Source organism: Podarcis gaigeae (genome assembly GCF_964106915.1).
Source record: "Podarcis gaigeae genome assembly, chromosome: 6".
NCBI classification, from domain to species: Eukaryota; Metazoa; Chordata; class Lepidosauria; order Squamata; family Lacertidae; genus Podarcis; species Podarcis gaigeae.
In genome coordinates, this window is record NC_139682.1 from 42,886,826 (window position 1) to 42,908,526 (window position 21,701).

Sequence of the window (21,701 nt, forward strand, 5' to 3'; positions counted from 1 at the left end):
GGTGACAGTGAGTCCCCAGATGAAAATATGCTCATACACACCCAACCTTTGTAGACTATTGCTCACTCTGTGTGACACCACATGTGATATAATTATTACCACACATACACAATCTTTGTTCAGTCCAGGGATGCAGAGTCAAATCTGTCAATGAATTCCTCGTGTTCTACCCACCCATAAAACATCTGTTGCTAAGATATAAAGATTTGCAGGCTGGAAACAGACTGTCCCTAAAGGATGACTACGGTATTTACCTACTGGCTCCTCTGTATTGCTATAACCAATTTATGTTCAGTAGGCCTGTTTGTCCTATGAAAACCATGACCAAAGAAGATTGTTGGTGAGTTAGGGGATCAATCAGCTTCCCTGGGACCTGTTGCCCTACCAATGGAACTAGTCCTTTTGTGATGTCACAAGAAAAGGTCTTTTCTGTGGTGGCACACCATTAATGGAACTCCCTCCCCTTAGAAATGCAGACAATGCCCTCACAATTTGAGGTTTTGACATTTTCATCCAAGCCCTTGGGAAAAACTGGACATGTTTAGGCAACCCAAGAAGAAAGTAAAGCTATCAATCAGCTGCAGTATTATGATTTGTTTTAATTGCATAGTTGTATTAATTGTTTGAAGGATTGTTTAATTACTGGTTTTGCTGTTGTTTAAATTTAACAAAAAATCCTGGAAACTTTAGTTCATTAAAGGTGCTAAAAACTGTAGGTATGTGAGGTCTAAACTACACTTCGCATGATTTATTGAGGTAATAAATGTGCTTTAAATGTGCTGCATTGAATGTGCTTTGAATGTATGTGACCTGGGTCTATTTCAGAAAGAGGAGCATCTGGAAGAGCTGGCAGGACAGTTCCTTCAGGTTTATGGATCTTCCAAGCTTTCTTTGAGGGCTCAGTAAAAATAAAAACCAGCTCTTTCGCAATAATTCTCTGAGGAAGCTTGTAAGGCTAATTACAACATTCACCAGTGAAACCTCGACCATCCCTAAGTGCCTCATAGCCATAGAAACATGATTTCTTTCCCCTGCCTGCCTGCTTGCCTTAAGTGATGTCCCACAGAAACAGCTTTTGGTGGCTTCCACACATGGACTTCCATGTAAGAAAATATTATTATGGTACCCTCCTGCTATTGGGAGCCTTCAACAGAACATTCCATCAGCACAGAAGTTTGAATCACAAAATTAAGTGGCTGTGACCAAGGGATGCTTCTGTGTTGCTTTTAATTTATTTCCATTGGCAACAGATTCCGTCATCTGAAAAATCAGAGCCAAGGCAAGGGAACAGCAGAGCAGAGGGGATGGGCCAGTGCAGGAACTTGCCTTAAGTCTTCCTGCCCACTTGTTCCTCTTGTTCCCCCATAATTGGCCCTGAATAACCTGCCCATCACAAAGCACCTTGGTCAGGACAGTCTCAGCTTATAAAAGTCCTTATTTCCCCTCCCCACCTCATCATGTGGCCTGGGATGTTCTGTTTTCCCTGTTCTTTACAGGACAGGGTGGGGAGTGGTGCTGCTTGAGGAGCTGGAAAGAGTGAGGTCACACTGAGAGAATGCGACTTCTGCTTCTTGCTGGATCCAGCCAGGTGCTGAAAGCAACAAAGGGGAACACATGTTTTGAGCGTTCCTTGGATACTTTGGTCATTAAATCCGCAGACAAACTTTCCCCAGGAGAAATCAGAAAAATAGATGAGCCCTGTCCAGCGCTGGGGCAAATGAAGCAATGGAAAGAACTGGGCAAGCCCATCAAGGCTTATAAAGCTTGCACTCAATATACAGCTCATTCTCCTCTGCTTGGGTTATTACCTCCTTCTGGCACCTGCTGAAAGCCTTTTGGATCTGGCAACCCTAAAATAGAAGAGGAAAAATAAGGAAGGGCAAAGTAATTTCATACCAAAGTGCTGCTGCTCCCTTTCTTATAGTATTATTTTTTTTGTTGTTTTTTTATTTGGGTTAAAAAACCCATAGTTAACCATCTGCTCAGATCCCAGCAAAGATGGAAAGCAAATCCATCTGTCTCAGATCCTTCAACTTGTGTTGGTGAGAACTAGATTAACTCTATGTGCTGCTTTTCCTATGTTCACATCTGCACCACACATTTAAAGCACGTAGTTTCCTCAAAAGAATCCTGGGAAGTGTAGTTTGTTAAGAGCGTTGGGAACTGTAGCTGTGTGAGGGGTAAACTAAAGTTCCCAGGATCCTCTGGGAGAAGGTGTGCACTTTAAATGTGCTTTATATTATTAACAGAGCCCATGCACCCTGGGTTCTGTCACTTCATTGCATCCGTGTCCAAGGTTTTTCAGAGTATGGCCCCAAGGAAATCTACTTAGAAAAACTGCTACTGACTGGACTGAATTGTATTGGCAAGTCACCATTAAGGAAAACACACAGTAAAATTCCTTTGATAGGGATTTTAATGGGCTTTCTCTCCATTGCTGATATTCCACCCAGCTCCCACAATTCCTCTTGCACACTGATCGACTCTGCACTGGCATGGGAGCAAGAGTCTTTGTTAGACTCTCTCTTTCTCCCTATGTTCCTTTGTGGTGTTGCAGAGACTGCTTGGGAGGTCTGGACTACAAGGGGATAATCTCATTTGCTATGGAGGCTGGAACACTCTGCTCCACCCACACATCCACGGCTGCTTTTGTGGCGCTTTTAAGTACAGAGAGAAAAGAAGTATTTTGCTAGGTTTCACATTTCTCCAGTATGAAATCATCCAAATAGTCATCTGAAGTTAAAACCTTTACAAAACTGAATTTCACCATCAGTTGTTGTAGTAGGATTGGTGTTCCACACCCACATATTAGCTCTCGGCCTGCCATACTAAGCCCCTTTCAGACCTTCCACCTTTGGTGAATGAATGCACACGCAGGGGGAACAGGATTTATTCACCCCTCTGCACATCCATATGCAGGTCAGAACACAGCCCTGTGCACAAATGTGTATAAGTTCTGTTTCAGGGGTAGCCAACATGGTGCCATCCAGATGATGTAGGAAACCAACTCCCATAATCTCTGACCATTGGCCATGCTGGCTGGGTCTGATGAGAGCTGGAGTCCAGCAACATCTGGAGAGCATCCTGTTGGCTAGCCCTGCTCTTTTCTGAACTTTAAATGCTTCCCCATCACCAATGTGTCTATTTGCCATACACTGTAAGTCTGAAAAGTGTGCTTTCCACTCAAAACCAAGGTCTCTGTTGGATACACCTCTTCTGGGTTATGATCAAATCCAGTGAGCTATACCACAAAGCCCACTCAAAACAAGGGCTAACAAGGCCATTTAAGGAAGCATGTATAAGTGATTGTATGTGCTCTAATACCAGAAGCAGAGACATCACCTTGCCAACAAAGGTCCGTATAGTAAAAGCTATGGTTTTCCCAGTAGTGATGTATGGAAGTGAGAGCTGGACCATAAAGAAGGCTGATCGCCGAAGAACTGATGCTTTTGAATTATGGTGCTGGAGGAGACTCTTGAGAGTCCCATGGACTGCAAGAAGTTCAAACCTATCCATTCTGAAGGAAATCAGCCCTGAGTGCTCACTGGAAGGACAGATCCTGAAACTGAGGCTCCAATACTTTGGCCACCTCATGAGAAGAGAAGACTCCCTGGAAAAGACCCTGATGTTGGGAAAGATGGAGGGCACAAGGAGAAGGGGACAGAGGACGAGATGGTTGGACAGTGTTCTCGAAGCTACCAGCATGAGTTTGACCAAACTGTGGGAGGCAGTGGAAGACAGGAGTGCCTGGCGTGCTCTGGTCCATGGGTCACGAAGAGTCGGACACAACTAAATGACCAAACAAACAAACATATGCTCTAATGCCACCCTCTTGAATTCCCATCACTCGTGCTCCAGTGAGATCAAAGTTTCAAAATAGATCTTGAGAAAAACAATATTTCGTACTGAGAATGCCCTGGAAGTGGTAGTTTATGGCGCAAGGATAGTTGTGTGCCATATGTACCATTGAAAAAAGAGAGTGTGACCCTTTAGAAGAGAATAGGGAGAAATACATTCATGTAACAAAAGTTTCCTGAAGGATTCTAAGGAATGCAGGTCCTTGGACAAGCTGGAGGGGGGGGGGTTGCTGAAAGTATAGTGACTATGAATCCATCCTATGCTAGATCTCATCAAACAATCTTGATACATCTTCTAGGATAAAACTGGAAAAAATGAGTGGGACAGAGATTGTCTACATCTTTATGACCATCTTTATTTTGAAAACATCTATTTTTGGATAAGTCATGGGATAAAGTCCAGAGTAGTTTGTAGATGTTCAGAACTCTGTCCATCCCGAAGCAGCATCCAATAGGTGCAAGTGTCATGGTTGCAGCTGACCTGCCAAGAGAACACGTTATAAGTCTTGCTGGATCAACCAAATTTCCAGAGGGTTTAGTCTCCTGTTTCTCCACAATGGCCAATAAGATGCCTTTGCTAAACAGCAGCACCCCTCCTTGAATCACAAAGCAGGCATGGGTAATACTTGGAAAGTTTGTCATGCCCTGACTGCTCCCAAACCTCCACAACACAACATTTTTCGTAATTGCCTGGTGCCTGGTTGCATGCACCTATGGTGGTCTGGATGAATGAGTTCAAAAGATGCTAGGCTTTTTATTCACCATCCCTTTAGTTTGTTAAAATGTTCTCCTATTTCCCAAGCTGCGATGCTGACAACTCATCGTGCTGGGGGTTGTCTTCTCAATTCCTTCTGCAAAACCACCCCCTTTTGCAATCCTTCCAAATGTGCCATCTCCAAGGATGTCTTGTCACTGCCGCACTGTGAGAAATAAAATGTTTACATTAATTAATAACAATTTGGATGACATGTAAAATGTAGCAACACAACAAAGCAATGCCAAATTATTGCCCCCAATGGCGTGGTGGGAAAGCAAGTGAGGGTTTGTGCTTATTTACATAAAAAGGGATCAAAGTCTTTCTGCAGACTGACAACTAGTCCTCAATTCTCCAAGCACATGGGGTATTTCATGAGAATACTAGGGTAAATAAAGAAGATCAGCCCATTCACAGCATTAGAAATCGGGTCTCTTGAAAAGAAAACCTTCAAAATTCAAGTGTAGCAAACACCAGAGCCTGAATTATGAGGGATACTTCATAGCCTGCTGAGTGTTTTGACATGTGAGTGGTACTTATTGCAGCATTCTTCATTGCCAGTGGATATGTTTTTCATATTCTTAACATCTACTGTGATTTAATAGGTTGTCTAATCCACTGGTATACTCTGTCAGTCAAGTGTTTAAAGCTTTTGGGATGGTCTTAAGGGAGGGATTTCCGTATCTTGTTGTTGTGAGCGTTCTCTGTATCTCATGTGGGAATAATGATGTTGCTGGATAGATGCAGGGAATAGCTCATGGAATGAATGGAAAGCAGAGACCTAAATATTATCTGCTGATGTGTACATGGATACTTGCTCAGTGACATAACTCTGGTCTTTCAACTGCTGCTAGTGGGAAAATGCCTGGGATGATAACTGAGGCTGTGACTTCAGCTTCCTGCAGCCACTTATCATGTAGTGAGATGAGTCTAGCCATGAGTGTTTGGCTGCAGACTCTTTATGGTCCAGAGATAACTTCTGAATGAACTATTAGCAGATCTGATTCTCATTATAGACCTCTGGTTCTGATTTTGATTATCTGGAAAGTATCTTATCAATGCAAGGAGCTTACATAATACCCTTTTCTTATGTACTGAATATCCCATTTCAATTCCAAATTTGAAAACAGCAATGCTGAAGCTGCCACTCTTTCTCCTGCATTCTGCTCTTCTCTGGATTAGTCATGGCGATGTTGTGCAGAGCTAGAAAAGAGGTGTTTTCTGACAGTGCTGAAAAAGTCCCTGAGAAATGGTAAGTAGATTTGGCTCAGCCACTATATACATTCCAAGATTTCTTGGAGCCTTTCTGGTATGTAAAAAGAATGCTAAGGAAAAACCAGAAATATGGGGCCATTTAAGTACAACCATTAATACCAGCGTGTCCAAGGATCTCATGATCTCCTGTCCTGCTCACACATGCAGAAATCAAATGATCTCCAGTCCCATGTGGTATAACTCCTGTAGGTGGGAGCAAATAAAGCAGGTTTACTAAGGTATGAGCCTGCTTCTGTTTCCTTGCCAGATTGATAGAACCCTCTACTGCAAGATGCTGTTTGGGGGGTGTCAAATTGGAGTAGTGAATGCAGGGGGAACTAATCCATTACATCACTCCCACTGTAACTGCACAGCTTGTGAAGGGAAAAGGCATTGCAACCTATATATTGGGTGTCATATAGCAAGGTAGTTTTAACACATGTTTGACAGAGTGCCATCCCTTATTCCTGCTCACACCTTACTTTGTGGCAGGAGGAGGTCTGCCATAGAATCCCATGCTTGGATGAAGGACACAGAACACATTTGTAGAACAGAAGCTTTTTCACACTGAATATTTTTTTTCAAGGTGATGATTATATTGGTTGGCTTGCCAGCAACTTCATGCAACCACACAGAGCCTTTGATGAGAGCTATTACTGTGAAGCATTCACTAGAGCTATGGAAGTCATAGCTCAAACATGATGCATCTGGTAATCATAGGGCTGAAGGAGTTCCAGAAGTCTCTGGAAAAATCAGTACCCAAAACCATTTCCCAGGGTTTTTAAAGCTTTCCAAAGCCAGTAAGTCTGAAAAAGGATACATGGGACTATACACAGCTCTCCATCCTCCATCAGTCAAGTGAGAATGATTATCACCATTCAGGAGGGTGTGGAGCAGTGCTGGCTTGGTCTGTGGCCTGGGGTGAGTCCTGAAGGCCATATAGAGAGTTCCAGTCCTCAGGCTAGGGACTCAGCTACACAGCTGCAAATAAAAGATTTTAAATGTGTTGTAAAGTGCAATATACAAATGTGACACTAGATGGCAACAGTGAGCTATGTAAAATTCAACGTATTTTTCAAAGTGTTAAAAAACACCATTTTCACAGTGTTTTTTTAATATGTGTGTAGATTCCACCCAGGAGCCAAATTAGTCAGCCTCTGAGAAAGGCTGCTTTCCAAAGCACTCTGTTTGGTACACACTCCTGGGTAAGCACCCTCTTAATGCTAAGTAGAAATGATAGAGAGATCCTCAACCCAAAGAGACTGACCTGATCTATTTCTCTGTTGGACTTCTCTCTGACATCTTCTGATGTAGCCCAATAGCTTATTGGGGACGATACACAGGATTCTTTCAGACAGTGCTATTCTCCATTCTCCACAATATAAAGTGACATTTCCTCCTTTCCAGGAGCTGGAGCTTTTATGCTAGTGTGGAGGAAAGAGAGCCCCCATCTGCTTAAAACATGAGAGTTCACTTTATCCTCTATAAAGTTATCTATGGTGGGAAAGGGGGCAGAGCATGATATTAATTAGCTCTGTGTTTCACAGAACCAGAGTCAATGCTGGAAAGAATCCAACTTCTGTGATCCTACTGTGGAAATATGAGATAGTTCTTTATCCAAAGGCCTTGTGTTTCTTTCCTCCCCATGTGTTCCTTCAGCTGCCTCCAAAATTGTGCCCTGGTGTAGTCAATTTCACATCTCCTTTGAATTTTGTGGTACTAAAGGTAGAGGCTGCAGTGAGGTAAACACAGCAAACTGGATTCCCACCTTCAGTGAAGCTCCACAGTTATCAGTGTTGGGCCACGACTGAAGAGGGAATTGTCCTTATTGCTCAAGAAGAAAAACAACCCATCTGTACACACCCCAACCCACAGCTGTTCTTATCTCCCACACATTCTTCAGATGCTGTTTATTCACCACTGACATTAAGGCAGCCTGGAAAAGGAAAGTAATCCTCTTTTTCTAGTTTCATTCATATACAGCTAGTCCACATCCCCTGGCACTAATCCTAATGATCACCATCTTCCATTAAAGAATGAAGGCTGTGCCAGAAATGACAGCTGGTGCCACTTGTTGGAAATCTGTCTTATGGCCACAGCAGCAGTTTCTGCAGTGGATGAAACAGGGGCTGTGAGGTCCTTGCAATGTGATGGGCAGCCAGCACTGGCTCACACACAAACAACATGGATATTTTTCAATGGAAATTCAAAGGTCACACACATCCCTAAAAGGAAAAGGTTGCTGACTCAATACCCTGGTGGTTCATGGGACTCATTGACACATGACATTGCCAAGTCCAGGAGCTAAGGAGGGCTCTTTTTCAACTAAATAGTTTTCAGAGCAGACGCCAGTGCAAAGATGCCAGTTAGGGCAACAGAACTTTCCATGCTGCCCTCCCCCCTGTGCCCCTGCCCCTCTAGGGTTGGGAGAACCCCCTGAATACTGGAGGAGGATGGAGATCATTCCACCAGGCAAGCAGAAATCTCCTTGGTGCTATGCTGAATACAACTCAAAGAGTGAACAATAGCAGTGAGTAGGTGTGCAAAATGAATGCCAAGCACATTGACAACTACAGTAATCATGACAATAAATGTAGATTTCTTCCCCCCTTCTCTTTCCCTCCTTTATTTAATATGATATAAAGAAATATAAAGAATATTACAAGCACCATACAAATCTCATCCATTCTTACTGCAACACAGATGACGTAAATACTTGTATTTCTGCTTTTTTATATACTTTATTTAAATTATTAATCTTAATTGTTGGAAAGCCCATTGCATTTTTGGATATATTGAACTACTTTTATAATAACAAAACATAACAAAATTTCCTCCGGTTCATCTCATCTTTGATTTCCTTCTTCATTCTGTTTTGATTGATAGGAGCTTGAGATAGTGAGTTCATTTGATCCAAGTACATTGCAAAGGTTTAGATTATCTCCTCTAGATCATCTCCTCTGCAATTGCTTTATAGGTCGTTAAAGAATCAAGTCCTTCCCACTGTCTGACAGTGCTTTCATATGAAGTAATATGAACAGGCCATGTAGCTTCTCCTTTGTTGTATTCATAGATACAACACTCATTTGAGCACATGCAATGAATGGATGGTACAATGATTTAATGTTTTGATTACTGTCCAATAACTACATTCCTTGAAGTAATGCACTAAGTGACCTCTGTTCCTTTATTGTGGGGAAATGGTAATACTAAAGTGTCCTGTGCCTAGCTTGCTTCTTGCTGACCTTGACCAACACCTTGACTACATGTTGTGGGCTACGATTTCCATGATGACTAACCTGCATTACTATCCATGCTACCTAATAATATGTCCTAGTGAACGAAATAGGGACTACGCCTGTAGACATACATAGGATTGCATTGCTAGGCTGCAATCACTTGAGAGTAAATCATTTGTAATTCTAATTAGACATGTATTGTGCTGTTAACCTTTCAAGAGGAAGGTTCCAAACAAAAACAACCTTGGCAAGTTATTTCTGTATTGATTGTGCTAGTTATTAGTATGACCATATTTATTAAAATTTCACGTTCTGAGTAAATGCTTGCTGGCTGATTGTCTCCAAAATAAATGTTTTGTAATAATCTTCTCCTACTAAAGCAATATACCACTGCTGAGGCAGCCAAAAATAGTCCCTTGCCACCAATAAAAAAGCATTTCATTAGGTAATTTAATGAAACACTAATTATTAAACCCACATGGGTCTTTATGATCCTCTCCCAGAAACTTGTTTACAAAGGAAACTATAACCAGCCCAGTGATCTTTAATCTTTCAGCCATTGGACTGAACTTCAGATTAAGTGACCCAGATCAAGAGTAATCACGTTCTTCCAGCTGAGATTATTTTACCATTATTTATTTTGGGTGTTTATAATATTTCTTTTGAGTCATTAAAAGAAAAGTGCAACTGGCATTTCATCTTGCGCTGCTGTTGCTTTCTATGTAGCTGTTGATGCAGGCAGATATTATCAGCTACAGTCTCAGCTAAAGCATCCATGAGTGATGGCTATTCAACCTCTGCTTAAAAACCTCCAAGGAAGGAGAGCCCACATGTGCATAAAACAAAAATTACCAAAAAAAGGTGCACTCTTATTTCAAGGAAAACATGTCCAAGTAGCACTGCCCCCCAAAACCCCACTGCTCAGGGAAGTATCAGACATGCAACTGTATGAGTTCAGTGGTGGCCAGACCAGATCTGGGTGAAAGCGAGCAAGACACTGTTCCCCAGGCCCCTCATCCCAAATAGGAACCATAACAAAGCTATCCACAGTTTCAGTGTTCTTATTCTGGCTCTAATTTGTTATTTGTCGGTCTTTTCCAACCCCAACCTCAATTCATCTGTGAAAAGAAAGAATGTCAAGCTCCAGAGCCATTCATAAAAAATGTTAATTGAGACCATACCTAAATATCCACCCATCCCAGCCCGCTAAACTTGGCTCGCATCAGTTTCATCTACTGCTGCATCCTGTGCCTCTCAGCTTGTGTTTCCAATCCGCAGGATAACATCAATTTCCACACCAGCAGGAATTCATCTCAAAGGCAGAACTTTTGCATGGCTTCCCAGTCTTAAAGCCCAATCAAATCGAAAATTTATAAGGGTATTTTAAATAACCGAAAACACCTCTTTGACAAAACACAAGGCATCTGTTTAAAGGGACCCTTTCTCCTCTTCCAGCTTTCAGCAAGAGGCACTATAAACTCAGCCAGGAGATGTTTCTGTTCAGGTGATGGGGTGGAGGATGGAATAGTATGAATCAGCCACACCTCCAGTTCAGCCATTTTAATAGCTTTTTCAGTACAGTATTCCCACTCAGGGTTGGAGGGGGTCATTCTCTCTGTTTGAATTAACATGTCAGTAGTGATTTAGCAAGAGCATTTCTAAGGAGATCCTGTCTCAGCCACAGAGCAAATGGAGCACGCAGGGCACCTTTGTAGCACAGCTCCAGAGGCCCTCTTTGCTGTTATTGACATTTCTTTGAATTTAACAAAGCAGAGGTTAATAATGACTAAAGAGAATAGTTCAGACACAGGTTTGCATTTCGCTCTTTGCTTTTCTCTGTGTTTCCTTAGAGACGGGTAGGAAAGATCAAGAGATCCCTCTTGCTTGAATTGTCTTCCTTGGGCTTGCTGTTGCCTTAAATAATGACACACACACACACCATTTCGTTAAGGTCCTGCTGTTGGAATTCGCAGAAACAGCAGCTTGGGGGGTATATTTTGCTTGGAACTGTCGCATTTTACAGCATGCAAGTAACTACTGCCTTAGCAAGGAAGCCTGTTTAAGCACTGACATGCCTTCTCCTCAATATGGTCCTGAAAGTCTTTACTGGCCCCAAACTGTGCTTAGTGCTCTACAAATAAACTCTGTATAATCCTTTCCCCCAAAAGGTAGGAGACTGCCTCTATCTAAAAGACTGCAAATGAAGAAATAAATGGTTACCAGAGGTGTCTGTGCCAAAAAAGGATGCCTAAATGGGATAGTATGTGTAAACATAATGGGCTGAATTCAACTAAAGAGCTGTGCTAACAGGAGCCGGCATGAGGCTTGCTAGTGCAGTAGGGTTTCCCTCTTTCTCCCTTCACAACTCCATGCCTCCTAAAATTGGCTTGTGGGGAAGGGGTCAGGAGAACCCCCGGAACATAGAATGATAGAATTGTAGAGTTGGAAGGGACCACAAGGTTCATCTAGTCTAACCTCTTTCAGTGCAGGAATCTTTTGCCCAATGTGGGGCTTAACCCACAACCGTGACATTAAGAGTCTCATGTTCTACTTGAAAATGATTTACGGATGGTATTTAACTCCAAGTAGGCTTGGATGTATAAGACTGAATCAGATAAGTGCTGGAGATGCAAAGAGGTAGAGGGGACGTTCTATCATATGTGGTGGACTTGTAAAAGGGTAAAAGAATATTGGGAAATGATCCATAATGAATGGGGGGGGGGATGTTTAAAAGTACTTTCCCCACAAAAACAGAGCCCTTTGTGTTGGGGATGATTCAGACTGAAATTCCCAGGTATCAAAAAAGGTTATTTATGTATGCTACTACTGCAGCCTGTGTTTTGTTAGCCCAAAAATGGAGGTCCCAACCAAAGAAAAATGGCAGCTTAAGTTGACAGAATATACACAGCTTGCAAACTTAACATATAGAATACAAGAACAAGAAGAACATGTGTTTAGAGAAGATTGGAAAATGTTTATTGAATATATGGGAAATTATTGTGTACAGCTGAAAACACTGGCAGCCTTAAGATAAATTCAACAGTGTAAATAAGATTTGATGGATGTAATAATGGAATACTGATTGGTATAGTTTTTGTAAAATATGCAAGGATTTATGATACGTAAAATGAACCATGGAAAGAGTAGAAGGGAAGTCATTGACATCTTAAGGATGTATAAATGAGTACTGCATTCCTGTACCCGTGAAAATCTACGAAATCTTCCTCTCTGCCCAGAACATTGGAGGCTAGACACCACACCCCCTCTACAGTATTTATAGGAACTCAAACATTGAGATCCCGCTCTGTTCCAGTAACAAGAAGCCGAAAGCACCAGCCTGAAGATGACGAGTGAGACCTCGTCGAAACGTCGCCTAGACACCCCAACTTTTACACGGGAAGACACCCGAGGACACCAAAACCTGCATATATATATATATATATATATATGAATGAGTCTCATGTTCTACTAACTGAGCTTGGGGAGACGGGAGGCAAGATCATTCCCTCATGCAAGCAGAAGTGCTTGAGCTGACAGAGCCATTCATTTAGCACTCCTTTGCATTCCAGGTTGGGTATTTTTCAGGGGGTTGAATATGCTCTCTCTATACATCTAGCCCTGGTAATCCACAGGCTCCAGCACTTGCCCCATGACCATCTGAACTGCAGACACTGGCACTCGTGGACCCAGCGAGCATCATCCAAAATGTCATGTTATCATAGTCATCTCCCACCACCATTATTTAGGTTTTTTAAATTAAATGTATATCCCATCCTTCCTCCAAAAGGGGCCCCACAATGGCAGGCCACAAGTGATAAAACAATAAGCAGAAAACATCTCAAAAACAATTCCAGTACAGATGTAGGCTGGGAAAGAGCTCTGCTTAAAAGGCTTGGTGGAAGAGGAACGTCTTTAGTAGGCACCAGAGATGACAGTCTAATGCTTAAGAGGAGGGTATTCCAAAGGGTAGGTGTCACCACACTGAAGACCCAATTCCTACATTGTGTGGAACAGGCCTTCTGGTAAGATGGTGTCTGCAGGAGATTCTCCCCTGTAGAGAACAATGATTGAATGGGTATAAAAGAGATGAGATCTTCAGGTATTCTGATCGAAAGTCGTATATACCAAAACTTAAGTAGAAACTTAAGTCCAGTGGCTAAATGACAGTCAGTGCAATTCTTTCAGCAGCCAGTGCAATACTTTCTTATCTAGAAGCAACAACTAATGGAGGAAAATGGCTTTGGAACTGAGGGTCTGGAAATCTTTGGGGTTAATGCTATAAACCTGCAAAAAAAAAACCCCAAAATCATACAAATGTCCCATGAGTCATGCCACTGTCACGTCTAGTCATAACCTGAATTGCGTCCATAAAGTGATAATAGAGCACAGATGGACATCTGTGGCCCTCCAGATGTTAATGGACTCCAGCTCCCATTAGTGTTGTTTGACATGGCCAATGCTCAGGGATGAGGAGAGGTGAAGTCCAACAACAACTGGAGGTTCACAGGTTTCCCAGCCCTGTAAAAGGTAAAGGTAAAGGTACCCCTGCCCGTACGGGCCAGTCTTGCCAGACTCTGGGGTTGTGCGCCCATCTCACTCAAGAGGCCAGGGGCCAGCGCTGTCCGAAGACACTTCCGGGTCACGTGGCCAGCGTGACATCGCTGCTCTGGCGAGCCAGAGCTGCACACGGAAACGCCATTTACCTTCCCACCAGTAAGCGGTCCCTATTTATCTACTTGCACCCGGGGGTGCTTTCGAACTGCTAGGTTGGCAGGCGCTGGGACCGAGCAACGGGAGCGCACCCCGCAGCGGGGATTCGAACCACCGACCTTTTGATCGGCAAGCCCTAGGCGCTGAGGCTTTAACCCACAGCGCCACCCGTGTCCCTCCCAGCCCTGTAACAGAGCATTTATAGTACAATACTCTTGGTGACTCATTAATTTCAGGAGGAAGGCACCTGTGTTTTATCCAGCCTGAATTTTCTGGACACTCCTGATCAGATATAGGAAACACAAGCTTTCAAATAATTTAAAGACTATCTGGAGCTTCCCATCATGCAGAGAAGGTGGAGCATGAGAAAAGCACTACTGGCTGACTCTGCGCTGTGTGACCATAGGGAGACCTGCATCATGGTTGGGGAATGAACTGGGCTGCAGTTTATAATTCTGCCAAGCCTTTCACCTTCTCAAGCTCCAACATTCAATAACAAATCTTTTCTGAATTACACAGATGGAAAATAAATGCCTCTCCAAGTCTGAGGACTCCAGATATTTTAATTTTGAGAATTTATTTATTTTTTGCTTTCAAAAGAAATGCACTGGAAGGAAAGAAGGAGGCAAACGAGAATTGTTGCCAAGGTAGTAAAACCAGCTGTCAAAAGTATTCCCAGAACATACTCCAGGAGCACCAATCACGGCTGCCTGAGGCCACTGCTGTGTTTGTTGTGGAGAGTTTTACTGCGGGATTGGAGGCTGGCCAGTTCAGGCAACTCTGTGGGCCAGGAGGCCCAGCATTTAGGGAACCTAAGACCAACCCTCCTCCAAAAAAACCCTCATATTAAACTTTCACCCCAGTCCCAGCCAGTATAGCAACTGTTAGCTCATATATCACTCTCTGTATTAAGAAGGGCATCCTATAAACTTTTCAGTAAAACTGAACAGCTGTTGCCATGGAAAGGGCTTGCCTTTTTTGTTGGAAAGAAGCAGCTTCCATCTCTGGGTTTACAAGCAGGAAAGAAATCTGTTAGAGCAGGGATGGCGAAGAGGCATCCTTCTAGATGTTGTTGGGCTTGCCCTCCAACAAGTCTACAATCTTTGTCATGCTGGCTCATGCTGATGGAACCCATCAACAAATTATGATCATCCAGATGTTGCTAGACCACAACCTAGACCACCACTCTCATCTCACAAAAGCCAATCTAGGCACAGCACTGGAAGGAGAGCCTATCCTCTCCTCTTGCTTTTTCTTCTTGCTTTTCGTACTGCAGTTCCTATTTTCTATATGTTTTAAATATATAAGTGTGCCTGTTCAAGCCCTCTGACCTATTCTGTAATAAGCAATCTGTGTGATGAACCTGAGTTTCCACTTTTGCTTAGCAACAGAAGGGAAAACCATGTGGGATCAGAGTGAGGCCCACCTAATGTGGTATAGTGGTTAGTGTCAGACTAGGACCTGAGAGACCAAGGTTCAAATCCCCATGAAGCTCACTGTACAGTGGTACCTCGGGTTAAGTACTTAATTCGTTCTGGAGGTCCATTCTTAACCTGAAACGCCACCGGAGCACAATTTCTATTCTCATCCTGAAGCAAAGTTCTTAACCTGAAGCACTATTTCTGGGTTAGTGGAGTCTGTAACCTGAAATGTATGTAACCTGAGGTACCACTGTACAGCTTTGGGTCGGTCTCTCTCTCTTAGTCTCACTACCTCTCAGGGCTGTAGTGACAAAAAATGAGGGGAGAATCGTATATGCTACCTTGAACATTCTAGAATATAAGGTTGGATATAAATATGATAAAAAATAATAGTACAATAATTAAAAATATCTTATTACCAGCTCCTTATCTCCAAGGTCCATGCGCCAGCTACAGCAATGAAAACACAACATTAAAAAGAGTTTAAAACAATTCGCACTATAAAAGGTAAAGGGCCAGTCTTGACAGTCTTGTGCGCTCATCTCACTCTATAGGCTGGGAGCCAGCGCTGTCCGCAGACACTTCCGGGTCACGTGGCCAGCGTGACAAGCTGCATCTGGCGAGCCAGCGCAGCACACGGTACGCCGTTTACCTTCCCGCTGGTAAGCGGTCCCTATTTATCTACTTGCACCCAGGGGTGCTTTCGAACTGCTAGGTTGGCAGGTGCTGGGACTGAACAATGGGAGCGCACCCCACCGCAGGGATTCGAACCACCGACCATGCGATCGGCAAGTCCTAGGCACTGAGGTTTTACCCACAGCGCCACCCGCGTCCCCCATTCGCACTATAGTCTAGCATTATTTGTGAGAATCTTAGCTAATCAGCAAGGGCTAAATAATCCACTAGACACTGACCTGCAGTCCACCAGTGGAATATGGACTACATTTTGTCCAGCCTGGCTGTACATGATTCATAAGTGGTATATGATATACACAAAGGAAAATCATCAGAGAATATGCTATATTCATTGCTGGGACTTCCAAACAAGTTAGAAGTTACTGTTTCGCAGCCTTTCCTCAGTTAGCAATCAGAGGTCTGCCCTCTGACCAAACTCTAAACACTGTGCCCTAAAATGGAAACTTGTCTGGGCTTGATAAAGCAGACAGAAACGATTTTGGGAGCCAAAAAAGACTTTGCCTTTAATCACAATTGTATGATTCAGCATCCCTGGTGCCCATAATTCATTGTAATATCTGGATAAGCACACACTATGAGAGAGGATTGTGGGGGTAAAGCAAAGGATTGAGAAGGAGGCTGTTTATGGGTATCCACGCACAAAAGCTGAATAAATGGTTTATCTGTTGATGCAGACTGGGCCTGGAAAGTTTATCTTTGTGAAAGAGTTCTGTTTTTCATAGAGGAAATGAGACAGCGAGAGTTTAATAGGAAATAAAAACACATAAAGAGAAACTAAGGAGGCTGGCCTGGAAAAATCCAATCCATCCAGCTGTCTGGCCAGCTGTCCCAGACATAAGGAACAATTCCTGCAGCTGCTTTGCCATCGCTGGTATCTCAAGTCTCCCTCCCCTCAACATGGAAAGGTGAAAATAAGGAGGTTTTGTATCACCATCTGCAACTGCATGCCTGTCTTGACAATCTCTCCTTTCTTGACAATCTGGTGTAGACAGAAAACAGCTGCTCTGATTCACACCAGAACTGGTTGTGGAATAGACAAGAACCATGACAAGAGCTCATCAGAGTTATATGGTTTCCAAATAGCGAAGCGAGACACAAAAGGCTCCTAAACCTTTAAGAGCAGTATAAAATAGGGGTGGGCAACCACTCTGTGCTGAGATCAAATAGTGAGGCATGGCAGGGTGATTTTATCCCTCCCTTTGGCTGAACTACAATATCAGCAAAGTGTCCTGAGTTAAGTCAGGGCCCCCACAAAGCCTGCTCTGCTACCCTACAAAATCTATCAGCTTTGCAAAACGAGGCTGTCTAAATGCTAGCTATAGAGGTCTGGATGAGAAAACGGAAAGCTTTGTTTAACATTTTAAAAAATGTACACTGCTCTTACGTTACACACATAAGTAAGCATTATTCTGGTGAGAATTATCAAAGCCCTCCGCTGGTAACACAGGCCACCTGCTAATGTGCAATAAAGTATTATCCTTTTAGCTGCATGAGTCTGCCTAAGGCAGGGATGGGGAATCTGTGGCTCTTCAGATGTTGCTGGATCTATCTATCATCTATCATCTATATTTATCTATCTATCTATCTATATCTATCTATCAATCATCTATCTATATCTATCTATCTATCTATCTATCTATCTATCTATCTATCTATCTATCTATCTATCTATCATCTATCTATCTATCTATCATCTATCTATCTATCATCTATCTATCTATCTATCTATCTATCATCTATCATCTATCATCTATCTATATCTATCTATCTATCTATCTATCAATCAATCAATCTATCATCTATCTATCTATCTATCTATCTATCTATATCATCTATCTATATCTATCATCATCATCTATATTTATACACCACCTTTCCTTCTGAGAAGTTTAAGGTGATGTGTATTGTTATGTACTGAAGTTCCCACCCTGGGCCAGCAGGGGGATACTGTAGATAGTTTTCACTCAGGTCCACATATGCAAATAAGGAATTGAAAGTGACGTTCAGTGATTGGATAGTTACAGAAAGTGGTTACTGTTGCTTTGTAGTTGAGCTCTATATAAGCAGGTTGGCTGAACCTTTCAGCCCAGTTCTGTTCTGGCCTGTGAATAAACAAGAGCTGTTTGAAGAATTGCTGTGTCATCTGATATGTTCACCCACAACCTAACATGTATGGTTCTCCTCCTCCCCAATTTATCCCCACAGCAACCCTGTGAGTTAAGTTAGGCTGAGAGATGTTGACTGCCCCAAGGCCACCTATGGCTGAGTTGGGATTTGAACACTGGTCTCCACTCCCAAGTCCTAGTAAAGCACACTAACCATTACACCACACTGGCTTGTGTGCATGCTGGCTGGGGCAGATGGGAGCAGGAGACCAACAACATCTAGAAGGTCACAAGTTCCCAATCTGTACCAAAAAGATACATACTCTGGTGCTTTTTAGGGACATGGCCACCACGTCGCTTTTTTTGGTAATGAACGTGGATTAAAGTAGGTTGGGGATACAGTACAAAAACCTGGACTTCAGAAGTAAAAATACAAACCTGGTTTAAGACACAGACTTTTGAGTGTACTCTTGCTTAAGAACTCTATTATTAAACTTATTGTGCATTTAAACACATACACACACCAAACACCCTGTTTTTAAATACCAGCCATCTCTGAATATTTAGTTTACAATGATGAAGCAATTCCTTTAAAATGATGCAATACTGGATGTCAGGGGTTCAGAAGGAGAGACACAGGAGGGGGAGCAAATGGAGAGTGAGGAGGAGGAGTACGAGGGGGGCGCAGGCAGTGACAGTGGCCAGAGTTATTCCACAAGCCTCTCTAGCGAATCGGAGGACTCACAGAAGGGAGCGCCGGTGGCCAGAGCAAGGGAGATTCCAAGGGAGAAACCTCAAGAGGGAGGGGCCAGCGGGGAGTCTCTGAACAGCAGCTGGAGATCAGGGCCAGCGTCTCCACCAGAGCGCAGTGGGGAGGGGGAGTCCCAGGAGTCGGGACCAGTGTCCTCACCACCAGAGGGAGGAGAGGAGTCAGGTTTGGCAACACCCACATCAGGAAGCGGGGAAACGGTCAGAAGGAAAGTCACCGGCTGGGCGCGCGCGCCAAGTTCAAATGTACAGGAGCGCGGCACAGCGGGGAGCCCGGGAAGGGAGCCAGGTCCTAAAGCCCGCCGGAGGGAGGGGCAAGACTCAGGAGGCTCCGCGTCAGAGGAGTCCAGGAAGGAGGGAACCCCAGAGGGCAGAAGGACCCAACGCAGGAAAGAGCAGCGCAAGAGGTGGAGCCAGGCTAGAATCTTAAACTGGTGTGGGTGGAGCAGTGAGTCAGAGGGGACTTAGCCGGTCTAGCGTTAAGACGTGGGCCTGCGCGCCCAGAGCTTGGAAATGGAAACTAAACTTCAATAAAGACTTTTGTATATAATATCCACTGGGCGTTGGTCCTCTGTGAGCTGGGACCTAGCGGCAGTCCTGACAGTAAGTCCCCTCTCCATTTTCACCAATTTTGCAACCTCGTGGAGTGCGGGAAAGCAGCGAGGGGTGAAGATTGGTGCTTCGCGAGCTCACGAAAAACAGGGAAATGACTACCGAAGAGAGGATAGCGAGTTTGCAAAACGCAGTGACGCAGTTGACTGCAGAAATTGCGGCTTCCAGAAAGAAAGAACAGGAAGCAGCTGCTGCCTGCCAGGATCTGCGAACCAGGTTAGAAGTGCTAACTACACAGAGGCTACCCGCCACCAGACCAGAAGGGATTGGGCTGGGAAACAGAGGAGGGAGCCTGGTATCTCACTTCAATGGGGACCTGCAGGAGTATCCTAACTTCAGAGCAGATGTGATTTATACATTGCAGCTGCTTGACAAAGACTTTAAAAATGAGGGAGAGAAAGTGGGATTTATTATTTCGCATTTGCGGGGGGAGGCAAAATCGTGGCTGCGCAATCTATGGAGAGACAAGGATCCAGCCCTCCAAAATGCGGCTGCCTTCATTAAAGTGATGGATGCGTGTTTTTTATCTGAGATTGATGTGGATATCGCTAGGAGGGAGATTCACGGACTAAGACAAGGTAAAGCCACTGTGAGGCAATATCATGCACGTTTTTTCGGATTGGTGAATGTACTAGCCTGGGAGAAAGAATCGCCTGCCGTCAGAGACCTGTTCTGGGAGGGGTTGAGCGGAGCTGTGAAAGATGAGATCGCAAGGGGGGGAAGACCCCAAACCACCAAGGAAGTGGTGGAACGGGCACTCTCCATTGGGGTTCGGTTGGAAGGACGCCCTTGGGGCAGGGAGGAAGGGCATTTGGGACGCACGCCAGCGAAAGGACTGCCTCCCTTCCCCAAGGAGGCGGCGCGCGCTCGATCCATGCCTCCGCTGGGAGGGGGAGAGGAGCCGATGGAGATAGGTGGTGCTAAGGCTCACTCCACAGTCGGAGCCCTAACTCCGGGAGCAGTCAAGATGAAGCCTCCTAGAGGAACCAGGAAGTGCTACATCTGCGACAGTGCTCAGCATATGGCAAAAGAGTGTCCCCAGCGGTTTCACAAGCATACTGCAGCCGCAGCGACAGTAACAGACGCAATTCAGCAGAGGGAGTCGCAGCAGGAAAACTCCACTGTCTGGCTGGAGATGCCGTCTCTGGGGACCAGCCAGACAAGTCAGTGAAGCAATCCCCAGGGATCTTACAGCCCACCGACCCCCTCCCACCCAAACCAGTAGTGCAGCTCACCGCATCCCTTCAGCTCCCCAATGGGCTACTGGTGGAAATTCCCATCACCGTAGACTCGGGGAGCAATGCAGATTTTATAGACATGCAGTTCCTCCAGCAACATGGCATAGCCCTTCTGCCAGCGGCGGTACCTCTGAAAGTCGTCACAGTGGACGGCAGGGAGCTACTGGGAGGGCAAGTGCTACAGCAGACGCCGCCAATGGTGATGCGCATTGGAAACCACCGTGAGGTCATCAGCTTCAACGTCACCCGCCTGTCAGACACGCCCATAGTGTTGGGAATGAGTTGGCTGGATAGGCACAGCCCGGCATTAGCTTGGTACCAGCGGCAACTGACCTTCGGCTCCTCTTACTGCGCAGAACACTGCATCCTGGCGGACTTGGAAGATGAGGGGCACGAGGATGGACCACAGCTGAACTTGGGCATGTTGCAAGCGGTGCCTAACAAATACAAGGAGTTTTTGGAGGTCTTCTGCGAGAAAGAGGCGGATAAGCTGCCACCCCACAGACCCTACGACTGCAAGATCGACCTCCTGCCCGGGGCGACGCTCCCGACGGGGAAACTGTACTCCATGTCTGAGGATGAATTGCAAGAGCTCAGGGAGTTCATAGATCACAACCTGAAGCGGGGATTCATCCGGGAGTCCAAGGCGGCAGGAGGCAGTCCCGTGTTCTTTGTAAAGAAGCGGGACACGCCCCAAAAGAGGCTGGTCGTTGATTTCCGCTTCTTGAACCTCAAGACCAAGCCCTCAGCATTCCCTATGCCCAAGATCGATGACCTGCTGGCGACGGTGAGGAAGGGTCGCATCTTTACCAAGTTGGATCTGCGCGGAGCGTACAATCTCATTCGCGTACGGGAAGGCGACGAGTGGAAAACAACCATGTTTACGCCGCTGGGCACTTATGAATACAGAGTTATGCCTTTTGGATTAAAAAATGGTTCCCACTGCTTTCAAGCCTTCATGCATCATGTCTTGGCGGGTCTCCTCTACAAGAAGTGCGTCTGCTTCCTGGATGACATCCTAATCTTCTCGGAATCGCCGGAGGCTCA

At 44.6% G+C, this 21,701-nt stretch overlaps 1 protein-coding gene across 1 annotated transcript in view; it reads left to right on the plus strand.

The window, feature by feature from the left end:
- The first annotated feature begins 5,752 nt into the window (after positions 1 to 5,752).
- The window catches only part of FMOD (fibromodulin), an 82,973-nt gene continuing 67,024 nt past the window's right edge, over positions 5,753 to 21,701 (plus strand). The window contains exon 1 of the mRNA XM_083744889.1: positions 5,753 to 5,863. Coding sequence (XP_083601015.1) covers positions 5,861 to 5,863 — 3 coding nt within the window. The 5' untranslated portion in view covers positions 5,753 to 5,860. The remainder of the gene's footprint in view (positions 5,864 to 21,701) is intronic.